General features: G+C 38.5%; 1 protein-coding gene across 1 annotated transcript in view; it reads left to right on the top strand.

Annotated features, from left to right (window-relative positions):
* LOC131952280 (vesicular glutamate transporter 2-like) overlaps positions 1-22,277 on the top strand; it is a 189,983-nt gene that overhangs the window by 119,762 nt on the left and 47,944 nt on the right. The window contains exons 6-8 of the mRNA XM_059314882.1: positions 1,373-1,487; positions 2,026-2,113; positions 13,346-13,432. Of these exons, the coding sequence (XP_059170865.1) occupies positions 1,373-1,487; positions 2,026-2,113; positions 13,346-13,432 (290 nt within the window). The remainder of the gene's footprint in view (positions 1-1,372; positions 1,488-2,025; positions 2,114-13,345; positions 13,433-22,277) is intronic.

Here is a 22,277-nt window from a genome sequence, read left to right as displayed (position 1 = left end):
TATTGTGTATATTATGTAATTTGTATTCCCCTACCAATGTAGTGAGTTGTAGTTGGATAGGTAACCCGACAAACAGAGTTGTATTAGAAGTATCAATCATTAGGCAATTTATCACGAGTTTTTTCATGCTGGTACAGGAATATAAGGTAACTAGTTATACTATAACTGGTTACCTATATTGTGTTAATTTTCTATGCATTGATTATTATTATTGTGTTTTTGTAACATGACGTATTAATGCTGTGATATGTTATGGGCAATAACTCCTTCTTGTCATATGACAAGGGCCAATAACTGGCTGTCGTGACATGAAAGGGCCGGTAACCCCTTGCTCCTGGCTGCAGGCCTACCTAGTTATCTGGCTGACACGCTCCAGTAGACATTGATCAGGTTTTAATCATATTTCCGCCTAATATCCCAGACACCCAAGGCCCATATCAGATACACTGCAGGATTTTAAAGCACGGAATTTTCGTGTGGGTTGCTTCCCATCTTGAGCGAGTAACTGTGTTTGTTGAAGTCCTTTATATAGCGAGTTGCCTCCCATCTTAATACTAGTGAAACGGAAATGAAATACGGGGAAGCTACTCGTGGGATTTTTCCCTCTTCTTATTTTGAAATAAAGACCTACTACAGTGAGGTTCCTGACGTGTGGTTTCTATTTGAGAATTGAAATGAACTCATAAATTACTGTTGGACTGTTGTGAGCAGTACCTAGCCCAGCTACTGCTACTAATGAAAGGAGTGTCTGATTGACCTTTGAACCCCTACGGCTTGGAGTCGTCAATATTTTCACGGCGTTTCTTTTATGCATCTCCCCGGGGGTGGGGGACAATGCCCCAGTTTGCACCCCCACCCCTCGGATGAAATAGAAAAGTGTATATAATTTATATAGAAAATACATACTTTAACCAGTATCCCCTACTCCCCAAGAAACCTAAAATTTTAAGTATGGCCAATCTCACAGAAAAAATTGCTGAAAAAAACCTGTTTTCGAGTCTAGTAAAATTACTAAAATTTCTCGTGGAAGTCTCAAATTTGTGTTTTGTATAATCATAAGTATCTCGAGTGTTTGACGTAATCTTTGTTGTGTTCTAGGTTTTGGTATGGCCATTGGAATCTTTGTTTTGTTCTACTTTGTTCGGTATGTTGATGTTTTGTTTGTTTTGTTCTAGGTTGTTTGGTATATTGGAATCTCTTTGTTTTGTTCTATGTTGTTTGGTAAGTTGACGTAGTGTTTGTTATATTCCAGATTGTACGGTTTGGATATTGGAATATCTTTGTTTTGTTCTAGGTTGTTTGGTCTCTTGATGTAGCGTTTATTGTATTCCAGATTGTTCGGTATGTTGATGTAGTGTTTGTTTTGTTCCAGATTGTTCGGTATGGCCATAGGAATATCGGCCTGCATGAACCTGTTGCTACCTGGTGCAGCAGAGGTGCATTATGGGCTGGTCATTTCGGTCCGGATATTGCAGGGGTTGGTTGAGGTGAGTTCTGACGTCATCAGTACATGGGAGTAAGACTGCTGGGAGAGAGAGAGAGAGAGAGAGAGAGAGAGAGTCAGAGAGAGAGACAGAGGGAACGGGTAAGAGAGAGAGAGAAAGAAAGAGATAGAGAGAGACAGAGGGGGAGAAATAAAAAGAGAGAGAGAGACACGCAGAAAGAGAGAGAGAGAGAAAGAGAGAGAGAGAGAGAGAGAGAGAGAGAGATAGAGAGAGACAAAGAGTGAGGAAGAGTGGGAGCTTTGCAATATGATATTTAAAAACTAAAAGGTTTACTATTTTTAGAAGCATTTGGTTTAAAATAAAAGTGAGAATTAAAAAAAACAACAGAAAGTTAAAATCAGATTGAAATATTTCTAATATTTAAATCTTTAAACAAATCTAATTCAACACTTGTGATTTATTTGTTTTTTTTTAAATACATAAGTTATACCTTATGATTGATAAAGTTATGCCATTATAATGAGCTTGTACAATTTGTCATCTATTTGTAAACTTTTGACAAGAAATTTGGTTTCTCCAGGGTGTAACGTATCCGGCTTGTCACGGTATTTGGAGACACTGGGCACCCCCGCTAGAGCGATCTATGCTGGCCACTATATCATTCTGTGGTAAGTATATCTTGGTAATTATATCATTAAGCCTATGTTAAGCAATATTTTTATAAGGTAATCGGTTTATATGGGGTCGGCGTGGTCGAGTCGGCAAAGTTCATGGTAGCCAAACCGAAAAGTCTCGAGTTCGAACCCTCATTAGCTTGGGACAACCACTCTTCAATAATCAAACAACTGCTGCCTTGTAGTTGGGTCTTGGTTGGACAAAGGCTATGGAACCAAATCCCAAATGAAAAGCAGGCTGAAATCGGAGTCAGTGGCCTCAATGGCACATAACCAGTTGATAAGTAATTCTGTTGGAGGGAACCCCTTCCAACAATAGAATAATCAACGAAGAAGAAGATAAGGTAATTCCGGCTCCCGTATAATTATGTGACAAGTCAATATTTATCGCCAAAACATTCCGCAGTGCAGTGTGTTTTATCTTGACTGTTTTAGAAAACAGTAAACTTTGAGAATAAAAGATTTTGTTGTGTATACCAACCACATCTTATCTGAAGAACTGCTTTACAGTCTGTGATTTTCATACCTTTTGTATACCAACCACACCTTACCTGAAGATTTGAATGACGTTTAAACTTCTAGACTAGGCTAGCAATTGTGTTACAGACAAAGGTTTTCTCACCTTTTGTCTGGTGCTACTTCTGCCACGATTTGCTGCAAACTGTAGGTCACGTCTGCTAAAAAATGCAACTTAAAACATCGCCCCGGGGGTTGTGAGGGGTGGGTAGGGGGTGGCAGCGCCCGAGAAACCCACTCTTTGGGTTCACAGAGTGCTGTAACAATCAGCTGAACAAGGGACAGAACTCGTGCCATCGATCTGTATGTCACTCACAAATGTCAAGAAATTAACTCCCCTAGCTTCTCACCCAAGCGTGGCAGTAATTAGAACATTTTTTTTTCGATCCGCGCTCACCACGAAACTAGCGGTTTAAAGATGTTGATGCTAGTTATTGCATCAACAGCTTTTGTGTTGCTATATTTATGTTAGTTTAAAGCTTTTGTGTCTTTGTATTTATGCTAGCAGCAAAATGACTCAACATTAAAAGTTTCCGGTGAATATTACCACATAATGAACCATGTTTTCAAAATATATTTATTTTTAGTATTTATTTCTTATAACAATTTGTATAGATATGTGCATGTATGGTTCAGTTCAAGACTATATATTTTGAGTAAACGTTTCAAAATGGTACTTTTTAATGACATTAATTAAAAATAATTAAGTTGATTATACTTTTGTAAGTAATATAAGTAATTCACCTGCGTGAATTTACAATTATAAAAAGAACTTGAAATATAATATTGTCTAAGAATTAAATTGGAAGGAAATTAGAATACTGGTGAAATAAAATAAAAAATAAAGCGAGTGCAGAGAGTAAGAAAAGGTTAACAGTTACATTAATGGTAAACTGATCTAAATTAAAACTTTTTATATACTAGGACTATCAATTTAATGTAAAGCTGATCCTGAGTAATAACATTTGATATATCAGGACAGCCATTCCCGTGTATCGTCTGCTACTGAATATTTAACGCCGGCCATCACGCAAATGACCAAAGGTATCACAGGACTGATCGCGAAGATCAAACAAATAATCTCGCGGCAAGCGCTGGCTAGGGCGAAGCCTGGCCGGGACCTGTAATTACTTGTGTCTGCGTGTGTTGACTCACCAGGAAATTAAAAGTTAATCTGTCGTCAGGTGTAATTACGGCGTTCTCCCGCCCTTTTTGCCGGTTTAACGGCTACGTCTGGTAGGTCATGGTGGTACTTGTGCTGGGTTTGGTGACGTCATGGTGGTACTTCTGCTGGGTTTGGTGACGTCATGGTGGTACTTCTGCTAGGATTCGTTACGTATTATGGGTCTGGTGCTTAACTAATTGATGGTGAAATATATGAACGTTTTAATGATGGTCGGTATAGGACACACGTTCTAAAAATAGTTGGTGCAGGACATATTCTAAAATTGGTCAATACAGGACACAGATTCTAAACATGGTCAAGTAGGACACACAATCTTATTGGTCGTTGTAAGAAATTTTCTAAAAATAGTCTGTGTCGGATACACATTCTAAAAATAATCCACGTAGGAAACAAATTCTGAAAATGGTCCGTATAGGACATACATTTAAAAAATGGTGGGTGTAGGACACACATTCTAAAAATGGTGGGTGTAGGACACACATTCTAAAAATGGTTGATGTAGGACACACATTCTAAAAACGGTCGATATAGGACACACATGAAAAAGAAAGATGGCTACTGTAGAACCAGCATTACATACACAGTTTTTTCAGAACGGCCTTTGAATGTTAAACTAATTTAGAGATAGAAAACAGAAACTCATTTGCATAATTAAACTTGACATAATTTCTCCGATCCTCCACAAACTGCTGATCTAGCTAAAATTAGTTTGTTCTTTTTTAAATGTAGTGGGTTTCAAGCATAATTTACATAATCGTTATTGTACATTTTCTTCGGATGTTTAATTATACTTTTCAAACCGGAAGTTAACATTTTCTTTTAAAAGTTGACCTTATTTTAAACTCATTTATAATATCGCTATTCTATAATTAACGCTTTTTTATTTAATAGAAAATAAACATTGGATATTTTAATTTGTCTATGGATGTTGCCTAACCTAAAGTTCACTGTAAAAATGTATTTTTTAAAAAAATTTCCCTTCTAAAGCTATATTATACAATGTAAAAAATAAATCCAAATAATTTTTTTAAAGCAAATTTGTTTTCAGAAACACACGCAAATTTTTTTTTTTAAGTGAACCGAAGTCTACTGATAAAATTGTTTTACGCTATTCATAGTTTTATTTTAAGGACAAAAAAGTTATTTTCCTGTTGGATTTGAGATTTCATTGGAAATTTTTTCACATCCTGAGCGGCAAAAAAGCGCATCTTTTGATGACGATTAGCCGCGCATTAACTTGTCGCGAGATGCAGGGGAAATAACCCACGCGATGCTGTGACGTGGGAGCTTCCATTTTCCGAGCGTGTGACAAGTTCCGGTTTGTGAACATAGAGCAGGCAGCGATTGAAAGGCTAACAACCGCTATTGACACAATCACGGGGGGAAGAAGGGGGTTTGATTCTGGTGTCTATGTCCGAGTTCTCACTGCCGGTGTCCGGGAATTGACACGGTCAGGGCATTAATGCCAGGCACGACACTCTAGGGAGAAAAAAATAAAATAAAAACAAAACAAACACAGGGTTGAAAATACATGGAATATTTTTTATTCAAACCTGGACTGGGCAGAAAAAAAAGAGTACTAATTATTATATCATTGTTATTGAACACAAATTCACGTTTTATCCTATGTTATTATTTATTATTTTACAAAAAAAAAATAAAAAAATAAAAAAAAACCTGTTAGATTCGAGGGACTCTAGGGACAGATGAAATGAAGCTCTTTTCATAAAAGGATTGTCTTCAGCTTCTTGACATCCTCATATTTCTTTTCTCGTTTATGTAAGAAGTGGGTGGACTCAGGGAATGCTTACTTTAAGTATAAATATTTACGTACAGATTTCAGATTTTCAATGTAAACACATGTCTAGATATTATAGAATTTTTTTTTACTGAAATTAAATCCAGATTATAAGTTTTTTGTGTGTTAATGTCAAAGTGAAGGTGAAGTAGACCAGCGTCGAGAAAGTAAACTTATATCGTAAAGAAAACTCCAGGAAAAGTCGGCTAAAAGTTGATGTTTTAATTTTATAAGATGAGTCAGTGTTGGATTTACTTGTTTTTTTTTTTTGGCGACTCTGTCAGTTGTGGATGTTTTATATCTTAGATGTGTGGCCCATGTCAATGACATTGTGGTTGTGTGGCCCATGTCAATGACATTGTAGTTGTGTGGCCCATATCAATGACATTGTAGTTGTGTGGCCCATGACAATGACATTCGAGATGTGTGGCCCTTGTCAATGACATTCGAGATGTGTGGCCCATGTCAATGACATTGTGGTTGTGTGGCCCATGTCAATGACATTGTGGTTGTGTGGCCCATGTCAATGACATTGTGGTTGTGTGGCCCATATCAATGACATTGTAGTTGTGTGGCCCATATCAATGACATTTGAGTTGTGTGGCCCATGTCAATGACATTGTGGTTGTGTGGCCCATGTCAATGACATTCTAGTTGTGTGGCCCATGTCAATGACATTGTGGTTGTGTGGCCCATGTCAATGACATTGTGGTTGTGTGGCCCATGTCAATGACATTGTAGTTGTGTGGCCCATGTCAATGACATTGTGGTTGTGTGGCCCATGTCAATGACATTGTAGTTGTGTGGCCCATGTCAATGACATTGTAGTTGTGTGGCCCATGTCAATGACATTGTGGTTGTGTGGCCCATGTCAATGACATTGTGGTTGTGGGGCCCATGTCAATGACATTGTAGTTGTGTGGCCCATGTCAATGACATTGTGGTTGTGTGGCCCATGTCAATGACATTGTGGTTGTGTGGCCCATGTCAATGACATTGTGGTTGTGTGGCCCATGTCAATGACATTGTGGTTGTGTGGCCCATATCAATGACATTGTAGTTGTGTGGCCCATATCAATGACATTTGAGTTGTGTGGCCCATGTCAATGACATTGTGGTTGTGTGGCCCATGTCAATGACATTCTAGTTGTGTGGCCCATGTCAATGACATTGTGGTTGTGTGGCCCATGTCAATGACATTGTGGTTGTGTGGCCCATATCAATGACATTGTGGTTGTGTGGCCCATGTCAATGACATTGTGGTTGTGTGGCCCATATCAATGACATTGTGATTGTGTGGCCCATGTCAATGACATTGTGGTTGTGTGGCCCATATCAATGACATTGTGGTTGTGTGGCCCATGTCAATGACATTGTGGTTGTGTGGCCCATGTCAATGACATTGTAGTTGTGTGGCCCATGTCAATGACATTGTGGTTGTGTGGCCCATGTCAATGACATTGTGGTTGTGTGGCCCATGTCAATGACATTGTGGTTGTGTGGCCCATGTCAATGACATTGTGGTTGTGTGGCCCATATCAATGACATTGTAGTTGTGTGGCCCATATCAATGACATTTGAGTTGTGTGGCCCATGTCAATGACATTGTGGTTGTGTGGCCCATGTCAATGACATTCTAGTTGTGTGGCCCATGTCAATGACATTGTGGTTGTGTGGCCCATGTCAATGACATTGTGGTTGTGTGGCCCATATCAATGACATTGTGGTTGTGTGGCCCATGTCAATGACATTGTGGTTGTGTGGCCCATATCAATGACATTGTGGTTGTGTGGCCCATATCAATGACATTGTGGTTGTGTGGCCCATATCAATGACATTGTGGTTGTGTGGCCCATATCAATGACATTGTGGTTGTGTGGCCCATGTCAATGACATTGTAGTTGTGTGGCCCATGTCAATGACATTGTAGTTGTGTGGCCCATGTCAATGACATTGTGGTTGTGTGTCTAATGTCAATGACATTTGAGTTGTGTGGCCCATGTCAATGACATTGTAGTTGTGTGGCCCATATCAATGACATTCGAGTTATGTGGCCCATGTCAATGACATTGTAGTTGTGTGGCCCATATCAATGACATTCTAGTTGTGTGGCCCATGTCAATGACATTGTAGTTGTGTGGCCCATGTCAATGACATTGTGGTTGTGTGGCCCATGTCAATGACATTGTGGTTGTGTGGCCCATGTCAATGACATTGTGGTTGTGTGGCCCATGTCAATGACATTGTGGTTGTGTGGCCCATATCAATGACATTGTAGTTGTGTGGCCCATATCAATGACATTTGAGTTGTGTGGCCCATATCAATGACATTGTAGTTGTGTGGCCCATATCAATGACATTTGAGTTGTGTGGCCCATATCAATGACATTGTAGTTGTGTGGCCCATATCAATGACATTTGAGTTGTGTGGCCCATGTCAATGACATTTGAGTTGTGTGGCCCATATCAATGACATTTGAGTTGTGTGGCCCATGTCAATGACATTGTGGTTGTGTGGCCCATATCAATGACATTGTGGTTGTGTGGCCCATATCAATGACATTGTGGTTGTGTGGCCCATATCAATGACATTGTGGTTGTGTGGCCCATATCAATGACATTGTGGTTGTGTGGCCCATATCAATGACATTGTGGTTATGTGGCCCATATCAATGACATTGTGATTGTGTGGCCCATGTCAATGACATTGTGGTTGTGTGGCCCATGTCAATGACATTGTAGTTGTGTGGCCCATGTCAATGACATTGTGGTTGTGTGGCCCATGTCAATGACATTGTGGTTGTGTGGCCCATGTCAATGACATTGTAGTTGTGTGGCCCATATCAATAACATTGTGGTTGTGTGGCCCATATCAATGACATTCTAGTTGTGTGGCCCATGTCAATGACATTCGAGTTGTGTGGCCCATGTCAATGACATTCGAGTTGTGTGGCCCATGTCAATGACATTGAAGTTGTGTGGCCCATGTCAATGACATTGTAGTTGTGTGGCCCATGTCAATGACATTCGAGTTGTGTGGCCCATGTCAATGACATTCGAGTTGTGTGGCCCATGTCAATGACATTGTAGTTGTGTGGCCCATGTCAATGACATTGTAGTTGTGTGGCCCATATCAATAACATTGTGGTTGTGTGGCCCATGTCAATGACATTGTGGTTGTGTGGCCCATATCAATGACATTGTGGTTGTGTGGCCCATATCAATGACATTGTGGTTGTGTGGCCCATATCAATGACATTGTGGTTGTGTGGCCCATATCAATGACATTGTGGTTGTGTGGCCCATGTCAATGACATTGTAGTTGTGTGGCCCATGTCAATGACATTGTGGTTGTGTGTCTAATGTCAATGACATTTGAGTTGTGTGGCCCATGTCAATGACATTGTAGTTGTGTGGCCCATATCAATGACATTCGAGTTGTGTGGCCCATGTCAATGACATTGTAGTTGTGTGGCCCATGTCAATGACATTGTAGTTGTGTGGCCCATGTCAATGACATTGTGGTTGTGTGTCTAATGTCAATGACATTTGAGTTGTGTGGCCCATGTCAATGACATTGTAGTTGTGTGGCCCATGTCAATGACATTGTGGTTGTGTGGCCCATATCAATGACATTTGAGTTGTGTGGCCCATATCAATGACATTGTAGTTGTGTGGCCCATATCAATGACATTTGAGTTGTGTGGCCCATGTCAATGACATTTGAGTTGTGTGGCCCATATCAATGACATTTGAGTTGTGTGGCCCATGTCAATGACATTGTGGTTGTGTGGCCCATATCAATGACATTGTGGTTGTGTGGCCCATATCAATGACATTGTGGTTGTGTGGCCCATATCAATGACATTGTGGTTGTGTGGCCCATATCAATGACATTGTGGTTGTGTGGCCCATATCAATGACATTGTGGTTGTGTGGCCCATATCAATGACATTGTGGTTGTGTGGCACATGTCAATGACATTGTAGTTGTGTGGCCCATGTCAATGACATTGTAGTTGTGTGGCCCATGTCAATGACATTGTGGTTGTGTGTCTAATGTCAATGACATTTGAGTTGTGTGGCCCATGTCAATGACATTGTAGTTGTGTGGCCCATGTCAATGACATTGTGGTTGTGTGGCCCATGTCAATGACATTGTGGTTGTGTGGCCCATGTCAATATTAACCAGATGGATGGAAGCTTATCTCTAACCTCACATTCTCACGAATCGCAATCCTCAAAATAATTAATTAAAACAACCAGTCAACCGTGACCACAATGAGTTAATTAAGTCGGAGCTGCTTTCAATATAATAACCTAATCTTGTTTCAATTTATTTGACGTTTTTTAAATACTCGCGGACCCACTTGAATGACTTATCTGAACGTGTACGCGATTCCGGCCCCCCAATCCCCCCCCCCCCCACATACCACCATCCTCATTTAAAAAATACAATTTAAGTTTTACTGCACTACAAGAGCAATTATGACGTCTGGACAGATTTAATAACCGCGTGCTGATTTTCATTTCAGATGTAAATTTTTTCAGCTAATTATGTTAATGTGACCTTTGTTTATACCTGACGTGTGTCTCAGATCTAATGGTGCGGGTTTCATTCATCAGACGTCGACTTGTTTGCTTGATTTGTCCAGTCTATTTTTATCTCATTTGTCGTGATGGGAAAACTCACTTCCGGTTAGAATGCGCGCTGACTTCCGTTTTGCGCGGCGTCTATTGGGGTTCAGCCAAGCGTGGGTTTCTGTGAGGAAACGAGTGGGGTCTGAAACGGTTTTGTTTTCATCACGTGGTTAACATCACGTGACCGTTTGAAAAGTTGCCGGGTAAACGCTTGGAAACAGTTGACTAGCGACATTACCACGACATTACCACGACAGAATTAACGCCATAAACAACTTTCGTTAAGATTAATTGATTTACTAACATTACCACATTACCACGACATTACTTCGACAGAAACAACGCCATAAACAGCTATCATTAAAATTAATTAATTTACTGACATTACCACGACATTACCACATTGTCACATTACCACGACATTACCACAACATTACCACGACATTACCACGACATTACCACGACATTACCACGACATTACCACGACATTACCACGACATTACCACGACATTACCACATTGTCACATTACCACGACATTACCACGACATTACCACGACAATACCACAACATTACCACGACATTACCACGACATTACTTCGACAAAAAACATTGTTATAAACAGCTTTCATGAAACACCTTTTATAAATAAATACAAATGTGTAGTAACGTGAATAAGTGACGTTAGATGGTAAATTACTGTTATAAAGTGTGCAGTTTTAAATCTTGGTAGGTCTTTGTAGCGACGTCTATAGGTCCTCGTAGTGACATCTGTAGGTCCTTGTAGTGGCATTAAAAGGACCTTATGGTGACATATTTAGGTCCTTGTAGTGACATCCGTAAACCATATAATGCCATCTCTTCGTACGCGTAGTTACATTTACTGGTATAAAGATTTCAGAGTAATCACACAAAACTAAAGTCACCCAAAAAGTAATTGCAGTCATCTTGAATGGGTTCGGAGTATTTGACTTGAGTGCATGGGAATTGTTAATTACATTTTGTTATTTCAAAACAATCTATGCTTTAAACTTTGTATTAAAACTTAATTTAAACCAGACGGAAACGAATTACAAAATTGATCAATATTTCAAATCATTTTGTAAAAGCTACTAATTAAATATTCATGAAAAAACTGGAAATGTCATTCGTAATTAATTATGATTGTAATTAACCCGAACATGAAAAAGATCCACGGCAACCAGAGTTGGGTTTTATTCAGTTCGACATTCAACACTAGTGTAATGACATGCAGTCTTCTTCTTTAGCTCTCAGTGGAGCTTAGGTAGAGCGCTAGACTGCTAACCCGAAAGTTTCGAGGTCGAATCCGGGTTCAAGTCAGTAAAACGTCCCTCAGTTCACCCAGATCTAATGGGTACCTAAAGAAAAGGCGGCTGGGCATAGTGCTGACCACACTATACATTTAAATGCCGAGTTAACGGAAACAGGTGAACTCTACTTCACTTGCCCCCATGTAGTTGTGGTCTCTTTATTCTATATGAGAATTCTGTGTTATATATAAGCAGGCAATTAAAATCATCGAAAAGCGTGAACATGTTATCAAAGATTTAAATTGATTTGTAATCTAAAACTACGACAACAAAAAACGACAGGAAGATCGGATGATCATTGAGCTTTACTAGTGTTGAATATGTTGCCCAAAATTTAACGGAAAATTAGCCCAACATTTTAGCTGTAAATCGGCCCTATAAAATAGCTGTAGATGGGCCCCCACAATATAACTGTAGATGGGCCCTATAAAATAGCTGTAGATGTCCCACAATATAACTGTAGATGGGCCCTATAAAATAGCTGTAGATGTCCCACAATATGGCTGTATATGCCCCACAATAAAGCTGTAGATGGGCCCCACAATATAGCTGTAGATGGGCCCCTCAATATAGCTGTAGTTCGGCCCTATAAAATAGCTGTAGATGCCCACAATATAGCTGTAGATGGGCCCCACAATATAACTGTAGATGGGCCCCACAATATAGCTGTAGATGTCCCACAATATAACTGTAGATGGGCCCCACAATATAGCTGTAGATGTCCCACAATATAACTGTAGATGGGCCCTATAAAATAGCTGTAGATGTCCCACAATATAACTGTAGATGGGCCCTATAAAATAGCTGTAGATGCCCCACAATATAGCTGTAGATGGGCCCCACAATATAGCTGTAGATGGGTCCCACAATATAGCTGTAGATGTCCCACAATATAGCTGTAGATGTCCCACAATATAGCTGTAGATATCCCACAATATTGCTGTAGATGTCCCACAATATAGCTGTAGATGTCCCACAATATAGCTGTAGATGTCCCACAATATAGCTGTAGATGTCCCACAATATAGCTGTAGATGGGCCCCACAATATAGCTGTAAATGGGCCCCACAATATAGCTGTATATGTCCCACAATATAGCTGTAGATGGGCCCCACAATATAGCTGTAAATGGGCCCCACAATATAGCTGTAGATGTCCCACAATATAGCTGTAGATATCCCACAATATAGCTGTAGAAGTCCCACAATATAGCTGTAGATATACCACAATATAGCTGTAGATGTCCCACAATATAGCTGTAGATGTCCCACAATATAGCTGTAGATGTCCCACAATATAGCTGTAGATGTCCCACAATATAGCTGTAGATGTCCCACAATATAGCTGTAGATGTCCCACAATATAGCTGTAGATGTCCCAAAATATAGCTGTAGATGTCCCACAATATAGCTGTAGATGGGCCCCACAATATAGCTGTAGTTCGGCCCTATAAAATAACTGTAGATCGGCCTAAACTTTGCCTAGCTTGCCGTGATGTGCCTAAAGTTTGCCTAGCTTGTCGAGATTTGCCTAAAGTTTGCCTAGCTTGACGTGATTGACCTAAAGTTTGCCTAGCTTGTTGTGATTGGCCTAAAGTTTGCCTAGCTTGACGTGATTGACCTAAAGTTTGCCTAGCTTGTCGTGATTGGCCAGCCATGCACGTGCCACCCCACGAGACGGGACGAACAAAAACCAGCAACTGTTTAATCAGCTAATGACTCCCGATGATGTTTTTTCTTTCTTGATCTCTTTGACAGGGTCTTATGCCGGGGCCGTTCTTGGGATGCCTCTCAGTGGGATCCTGACACGCTATCTAGGCTGGCAGTCTGGGTTCTATGTCTTTGGTAAGTCGTGTGTCATGTATGTCATATGTCATCTGATGTAAGACGTATGTCATCTTACGTATGGCGTATGTTCTGACCGATGTCCTATGTTATATGACGTAATCAGTGTGTATTCTACGTCGTTTGTCATCAGACGTATCTCATATGACATCTGACGTGAGACGTATGTCATTTGATGTATGTATTAGTCATCTGTCATAAGAAGTTTGTCATCTGTCATCAGTCGTATGTCATCTGTCGTATGTAGTGTTTGATCTGTCGTCAGTCGTATGTTATCGCTGTATGTAGTATGTGATCTGTCGTACGTTGTATGTGATGTGAAGTATTTCTGACTTAAGTCTTTGTCATCTGATACAACACGTATGTCATCTGACTTAAATCGTGTGTCATCTTAAATAAAACACATGTCATTTCATAAATGACGTGTAACAGCAGTCGCAAAAATCATAACATGACCGTAATTGGAAATATTACAAGGTCTATGAAATAACATTCGAATTTATAATTAAATTGCCTCATCTTTCTTTGATCAACTGACACAGTCTCTTGGAAATTAAATCTTTCATATGACCCCCGATCACATTTTATTTTTCGTATGCCATCATCGATGAAGAAAAATATTATTACAATAATTATTCTATTGTTACATTCAATCCGTTTATGTAATGGCTTGAAAAGTGCAAATTTTACTGTAGATTTTACTTATTGATATAATAAAGTCTCTGTTGGTAAGGAGAAGATGATATAATAAGGGGTACAGTGGTCCTAATTGTGAACCACTGATATAATAAAGTCTCTGTTAGTTAGGAGAAGATAATATAACATGGGGTACAGTGGTCCTAATTGTGAACCACTGATATAATAAAGTCTCTGTTAGTTAGGAGAAGATAATATAACATGGGGTACAGTGGTCCTAATTGTGAACCACTGATATAATAAAGTCTCTGTTAGTTAGGAGAAGATAATATAACATGGGGTACAGTGGTCCTAATTGTGAACCACTGATATAATAAAGTCTCTGTTAGTTAGGAGAAGATAATATAACATGGGGTACAGTGGTCCTAATTGTGAACCACTGATATAATAAAGTCTCTGTTAGTAAGGAGAAGATAATATAACATGGGGTACAGTGGTTTCTATTGAGAACTTCTGATGTAATCAAGTCTCTGTTAGTAAGGAGAAGATAATATAACTTGGGGTACAGTGGCCCTAAATGAGAACCACTGATATAATCAAGTCTCTGTTAGTAAGGAGAAGACAACTTAAAAACTCGGAGTGTCTGGAGTTCTAATATAGCCCGGACCCCTATCACTGGGCCAACACTGCAAACAGCCAGGGGCGGTAATAAGGGATCAATCTGGTTCATCTCGGGATCCGACTTGCTGACAAAACCCAATACGGTTTTTTCCCTTTACTCCCCGTCCTAAACAAGGACGAGGAAATAGAATTTTCCCGGGGAAAAAAATTCCTTGAAGTGCGCGTAAATAATAAAAAAAAATCCTAAATGCAAAATAATAAATTAGCAGAGTTCTTTTCCTGCCTTTGCTCAAATCAAGCCTCAATGCTCATGAAACAATCATAACGCCCTTTGTTTAAAAAAATGCTGTATTATATTGCAATGCGTTATTTATAATAATAATTGGGAAAAAATGATTTTAAAAAAAATTCTTTTCATATCGCAAGGCGCCAGAGGAGAAAGCTGGTTTCATTAATTAGTTTATTAATTATTGATTAGCTTGCCCTTAACACTATGTTATGATGAAGTATGGTTTTGTTCGCTTAAAGCTAAAACTTTTTGCCATAAGTTTTGTTCGCTTGATTCTAAGAAGTTCATTATACACATTTTTTAATTGTGAACATTTTAAGACATTAAAATTTTAACAAGATTAATTGGTTTTTTTTGCGTGTTATGGTCACCAACATTGGTTAAAATATATTTTAAATAGATTTTTTTCTGTAGGCTGACTTGGTTAAATATATAAATGGTATTCTTTTTAGAAAGTAGTAGCATTTTAGTTAAGCTTTCAATCGAAATGTAACGATAATAAAACACTTTACAAAACATACAACAAATATACTTAGCATTAAATGTGTTTAGTGAAATATGTTTGATTAAATTATAGGGGTTAATACCAGTGGAGCTGCCGATTGACAAATATAAGCTGGATGTAGATGGACTCTAAGCGTTGACCGGGAAATGGTGTGTGTGTGTGCGTGTGTGTGTATATGTGTGTGTAGGGGGGGGGGTGCCCTATGCGTTGACCCGGGAGCCTTTAACTAAGTCCTAAGCTTTGTTTTTATACCTTAAATAACATTTTCAAAAGGTCACCCCATACAGTAGCTCGTATCTTCAGGCTTGCAGTTCTCTGCTGATAGAAGAGGGACAATGGCAAGCAGTGACAGACAGGCACTGTCTTGTAGGGATTTGAACCCAATCTATAGGGGAGGGGTGTTCAGTGTTCTACACACACACCACTTATAAATAAAAATAAGTATACACACTTTTTAATAATTTGATTTTGAATGGAAAAGCGATGTTTTAATTTAAAACATTTAAAAAAAAAATTAAGCTAGAGATTGTCAATCTAGGGGTGTTCAACACTAGGGATGGTTAGATTGGGGTGGTTAGATTGGGATGGTTAGATTGGGGTGGTTTAACGGTTAAAGTTAGTGTTGGTTAAGGCTAGGAATGGATACATCCCCCCCCCCCTTCTCTGTCTTGTGGTCGTGTGATTTGAGTCAGAAAAGACAAGCTCTGTACTCTTTGGTTAAGAGGATTAGCGTCTAGGGGGGGGGGGGGGGGTAGGATGGACGAGGGATGGGGGGGGGGGGTAGGGTGGAAAATAAGGTTTTGGGGCTGTTTGCGATTCGTGTAACAGTGTCTTTACAGAGAGCGAAAAAATGTATAATTAAAATTAATTACACGTATGAGCGATATATTTATATATATATATATATATATATATATATATATATATATATATATATATATATATATATATATATATATATATATATATATATATATATTTAAAAATAAATAAATAAATAAATAAATAAATATATATATATATATATATATATATTTAAAAATAAATAAATAAATAAATAAATATATATATATATATATATATATATATATATATATATATATATATATATATATATATATATATATATTTATTTATTTATTTATTTATTTATTTATTTATGGGCTCTAATGTAAATTTTTAATGTAAATTTTCATTAATTTTGTTGTTGAAATAAACTGTGTTGGTGTCTCGACAAATTCAGATAAAAAAAAACCACATTACACACTCCCTCCATCCCCACTGTGTGCTATCTAAGGCACCAACCCACGGGTCTGATCTAAACATTTTCTTCCTGCCTGAACTTTGACGTTTCAAATTCGCCCCAATCAATGGAACATTTTTCTTTTACGGCTAATAAAGAGAAGCACTGTGTCGTACTAAGTAGTTTTATTCCAATGGTTGTCGATTATCGTTACTTGAAGTTTATGATAAGTGCCACCATCTAGCTTTTACCTAGGATTCGTGGCACTTAATTTGCTTTCTTATCAAGAGAGTAGACCAAAAGATATATATATATATATATATATATATATATATATATATATATATATATATATATATATATATATATATATATATATATTTGTTCTGAGCCATACAATTCATAACTTGAATGGCGAATTGCTTTAGCTGTTGTCTACTATTGATTGTTTGTCTGTCTTTAAAACAAAACACATGTTTGATTGTGTAAACACGTCGCCTCTCGCTCGTCTATTGTGTGTTTTTGTTTACTGACGTGTGTAAAATTTTGGACCGGAAATTGACAAATAAGCCAAACAGGAAATTGATTGAGAATGGGGAATAACATGAAAATTAATGTTAACACTGAACACAGCCAATGAACCAATGTAACGCTTCATCATAGTTCACATTGTAACTTTTCATAGTTTTTAACCCTGTAATACAATATCCTTATTAATTGATGTTTTTTTTTTTTTAAATCGGAATCAGAAAAAAAAATAGCGTTGATTTTTTATAGTTGTTTTGTTTTTGTTTATTTACACTTACAAATAAAGTTTTTTTTGCTTTTCTTAATGTCATTGGTGTTCTTTCTTCATGAGTAAGGTCAGTGAAAAATAAATGTTTTTTGTTTTGTTTATGATAAATGAATTTTAAAAAGTTACACTAAACACATTTAAATAAATAAATAATTGTAATATTGGAACTTTGAAGATTTGAAAATGTCTGAAATTTAAAAAAAAATCGGGTTAATCTTTTATAAACTCTGCGATTTCAAACTTAACAAATATAGGTAATCTTAACAAAAAGATATTGTCCATAAAATAATTAAGGGTTTAGGTATATATTTTGAACAAGTTAGAAATAAATCAGAAATTTAGCAAAACAGAATGCCGTTCAGTGATAGTTCTTTATAGAATTTAGCAGGTGGAATACTGATAAGTTAAAAAAAACGCGAATCTTTGTGTGTCTGAAATGTTAAAAAAAAATTACAATCCTTACATTGCCAAAGCGTATAATAGTGAATTTTGAGCAACCTAACATTTAGAACGGTATGCACATAAAGAAATATTCAGTTTCCTGAATGCGATTAGTTGTCACGCTGTCGACTTCGATATAACCCATGTTTTCCTTTAGCAAAATCTTCAATTGTCTTGAGACACGACAGCATGGTTTTAATCAATTACCCCCTCATCGTCAATATTGATATATTCTATGGGTTATTCCTCTTGATGTTTCTTATCTCCCCTGGAGGTCAAAAATTAGGTTAATTAGCCATCAAGTTGTTAAGCAGGCTAAGAGCGCGAACAGTGCCAGAGTAATTATGGTGCCAGGTCTAGGGGAAGGCACTGGTGGTACAATATTTTAGTCAAGTTAATTGCTCTAATGATCGTGATTGGCGGAATAGGATAATTGGACGTGACAAATGCTATTGGCATAAGGGGGTCGTTCATTATTTTCAACCTCTATAAGGCTTTCTTTTCTTTCTCTCTTTCCTTATATATATATATATATATATATATATATATATATATATATATATATATATATATATATATATATATATATATATATATATATATATATATATATATATATATATATATATATATACATACATATATATATATATATATATATATATATATATATATATATATATATATATATATATATATATATATATATATATATATATATATATATATATATATATATATATATATATATATATATATACATACATATATATATATATATATATATATATATATATATATATATATATATATATATATATATATATATATATATATATATATATATATACATGTATATATAGAGGAATAAGTGTATCAGCACAATAGTTAAATTTAATCTACAAAAAAACCAAGACTATTTCCAAACATATCCTAGGAATTTTTAAAAGACATTTTTACGTGTTGTTGGTCTTTTAAAATTTTAAGTAAGCTCCATCTTCCAAGCCAATTTTATAAGTTTTATAAAATTTGTCTCACTTGTTTTTATGTGTCTGCAAATCATCATGTATTGTGTTTAATTTTAGACCAGTTTTTGAAAAACTTACTTTCGTAGATTTTTCCACAAGTTCAAAGTTTTCGAAACTTGCTAAGTCGGTGTATTCCATAAATATCACTGAACAAGTCAAGCATGATGTAGATGCTGATAGTTTTTAAATCGATATCCTTAATACTTTAACTTTTTATTTTATTTATGTCACTAAAACATTTTAGAAAAAAAAAAAGAATTGCGTGCGTTTTGAAGTTTTAAAATCACATGTTTTTAAAAATTTCCAGAGGAAAATATCGGATGTGATAAGTCAATTTTTTTCTCAAGAGCTGTAGACAAAACTATCATGGGGACGGGGGTGGGGAGGATTGTTGTGACGTCATAAGCAGTTCAGAACCTGATCGGATTGGGATATTGATTGGAGGCTAAGTTACTGCTGGAGTCCCGTTAATTAATTAAATAATGATTACAATCTTTGAAGTGCTTCTCGTCCGTTCATCAGAAGATGTATCTCCCAAGAAAGAAAATAATTTTAAAAAAGTAAAATAAAAAAATGTTAGAAAGATGAACCATTGATCAATAATGGGGGTTACATGACATTAGGACATGCTGTGTCGGTGAGGATATGGTGGATTGTGTTTATGACACGTGGTTTTTTTTTTGTCACAACAGCAGTTGGTTCTGGAATTGCGAAATGTATTGCTTGGTACTTACAGTATAGCTGATAAGCTACAGTAAGATGCAGACGGTATAATTTTGGCACTGTCTATATTGGGAGCGTTTTTTTAGGTATTCACGTCTTTAAAATTACATGTAGGCTGTTCAAATGTTAGCTTTGGAGAAAAGGTGGTCAATTTTCGAACTAGGGGTCACGATTTAAAAGTTACCAGTGCCATATCTAAAAATAGCTAAATACTATTAGAAAACAGTCTAAAACAGCAGTCGCTTTTCAAAATCCTATTTCTAAAACTAAAACTTCAAGAAAAGTTACCTTTTGAACCCGAAGGTCTATGCGGCAAAGGAAGTAGAGTTTCTGTGACCTCGGCATATTAAGGGATAGTGTGGTCACTACTATGCCCAGCCGCTTTTACTTTCCCTAACGTGAGATAGATACCCACCAAAGATGGATGGACTCAGGGACGTTCTACTGATTTGAACCCGGATTCGAACTCAAGACATTATGGTTACCAGTCTAGCGACACACCGTCTCTCATACCTAGCTGCACTTAATGAACTTTAACCTCTATTAAAAATAAATTTTCTTGGCTGGACATCGCTAGCTGGGTGCCCGGCACATTTTTCTGCCCACCTTACAAAAAGTGTTAAAACAATTACGTCATCCGTCAATGCCCATATACATCTGGAAACTAAAAAAATATTTTAAGGAAATTTTTAAGCTGCCAATTTTTACTGCTAAAAGTAAAGTCAATTTCGTAAAAAATAAAAAAAATAAAATGTGATTTGAAGAGATTTTTTTTCCGCGTGCGATGGCTACCGCTCAGGGTTTGACGCTGTTCCCCCCCCCCCTAGTCCCCTCCCCCCAAAAATAAAAGAAATTAAAAATAGCGACGGGAACCGGCCCGAAGTTGTCAGTGTGTTACAATTATAAATGTGGAGTTGTCGTGACTCCGCAAGAATCATTTCCTAGAACCCGCGAACTAGAGATCAAGTCATCCGTCCCGGATTATTTTTAAGTATCGATACATTATGTATCGCAACATTGAGTATAGCTTCATTTAGTATCGATACCCTTAATTCACCCGATTTTGTATCGATACAAGAAGTATCGAAAAGTTAGTTTACATGAGGTATAGACATTACGTGTGGATAGAGTTAGTATCGATACATAAAGTATCGATATTAAAGTATCGATCCATTACGATACGATAATCAAGTATCGTTATTTTAAGTATCGATACAAAGTCCAGCTACATACGTTGAGTATCGATACATTTCTCTGGTTGTCAAACTGGCCGTCCTAGCGCTTGAAATTTGAGAGCGGCGGATAATGGACGGCCAACACGGCATGTTTTATTGAATATAATCAAGTGGGCTTGTTAAGTTTCCAAGTGGCGTTTGATGGGAGATGGAGATAGAGGCGCTGTTGGAATAAACACTCGGGGGTGTGGGGTGGGGGTGTCTGAACCTGGGTCTGATCAGTGTTAACTACACGAACCCCCGGGGTGTGGGGTGGGGGTGTGTGGGGTGGGGGTGTTGGAGCCTGGGTCTGATCAGTGTTAACTACACGAACCCCCGGGGTGTGGGATGGGGGTGTGTGGGGTGGGGGTGTGTGGGGTGGGGGTGTGTGGGGTGGGGGTGTGTGGGGTGGGGGTGTCTGAGCCTGGGTCTGATCAGTGTTAACTACACGAACCCCGGGGGATGGGATGGGGGTGTGTGGGGTGGGGGTGTGTGGGGTGGGGGTGTGTGGGGTGGGGGTGTGTGGGGTGGGGGTGTGTGGGGTGGGGGTGTGTGGGGTGGGGGTGTGTGGGGTGGGGGTGTGTGGGGTGGGGGTGTGTGGGGTGGGGGTGTGTGGGGTGGGGGTGTCGGAGCCTGGGTCTGATCAGTGTTAACTACACGAACCCCCGGGGGGTGGGGTTGGGGATGGGGGTGGGGGTGTCTAAGCCTGGGTCTGATCAATGTTAACTACACGAACCCCGGGGGTGGGGGTGGGGATGGGGGTTGGGAGGTGGGGGTGGGGGTGTCGGAGCCTGGGTCTGATCAGTGTTAACTACACGATCCCCGGGGATGGGTGTGCGGGGTGGGTGGGGGTGTGTGGGGTGGGAGTGGGGGTCGGGGTGTCTGAGCCTGGGTCTGATCAGTGTTAACTACACGAACCCCGGGGGTGGGGTTGGGGTTGGGGGTGTGGGGTGGGGGTGTCTAAGCCTGGGTCTGATCAATGTTAATTACACGATCCCCGGGGGTGTGAGGGGGTGGGTGGGAGGTGGGGGTGTCTGAGCCTGGGTCTGATCAATGTTAACTACACGAACCCCGGGGGTGGGGGTGGGGATGGGGGTGTGGGGTGGGGGTTTCTAAGCCTGGGTCTGATCAATGTTAACTACATAAACCCCGGGGGTGTGGGGTGGGGGTGTCTAAGCCTAGTTCTGATCAATGCTAAATACATAAACCCCGGCGGTGTGGGGTGGGGGTGTCTGAGCCTGGGTCTGATCAATGTTAACTACATGACTGCCGGGGGTGTGAAAGTTTGTGAAGAGAATATTGGTTATTTTATGGGAGAACATAGTTTTTGTTTCAAATGTCATAAAATG

This window comes from Physella acuta, unplaced genomic scaffold (genome assembly GCF_028476545.2).
Source record: "Physella acuta isolate Inbredline_101_S28 unplaced genomic scaffold, ASM2847654v3 ptg000863l, whole genome shotgun sequence".
Taxonomy (NCBI): Eukaryota; Metazoa; Mollusca; class Gastropoda; family Physidae; genus Physella; species Physella acuta.
Note: the sequence above shows the minus strand (reverse complement) of the source record. Positions and strands in the feature narration are given on the sequence as shown.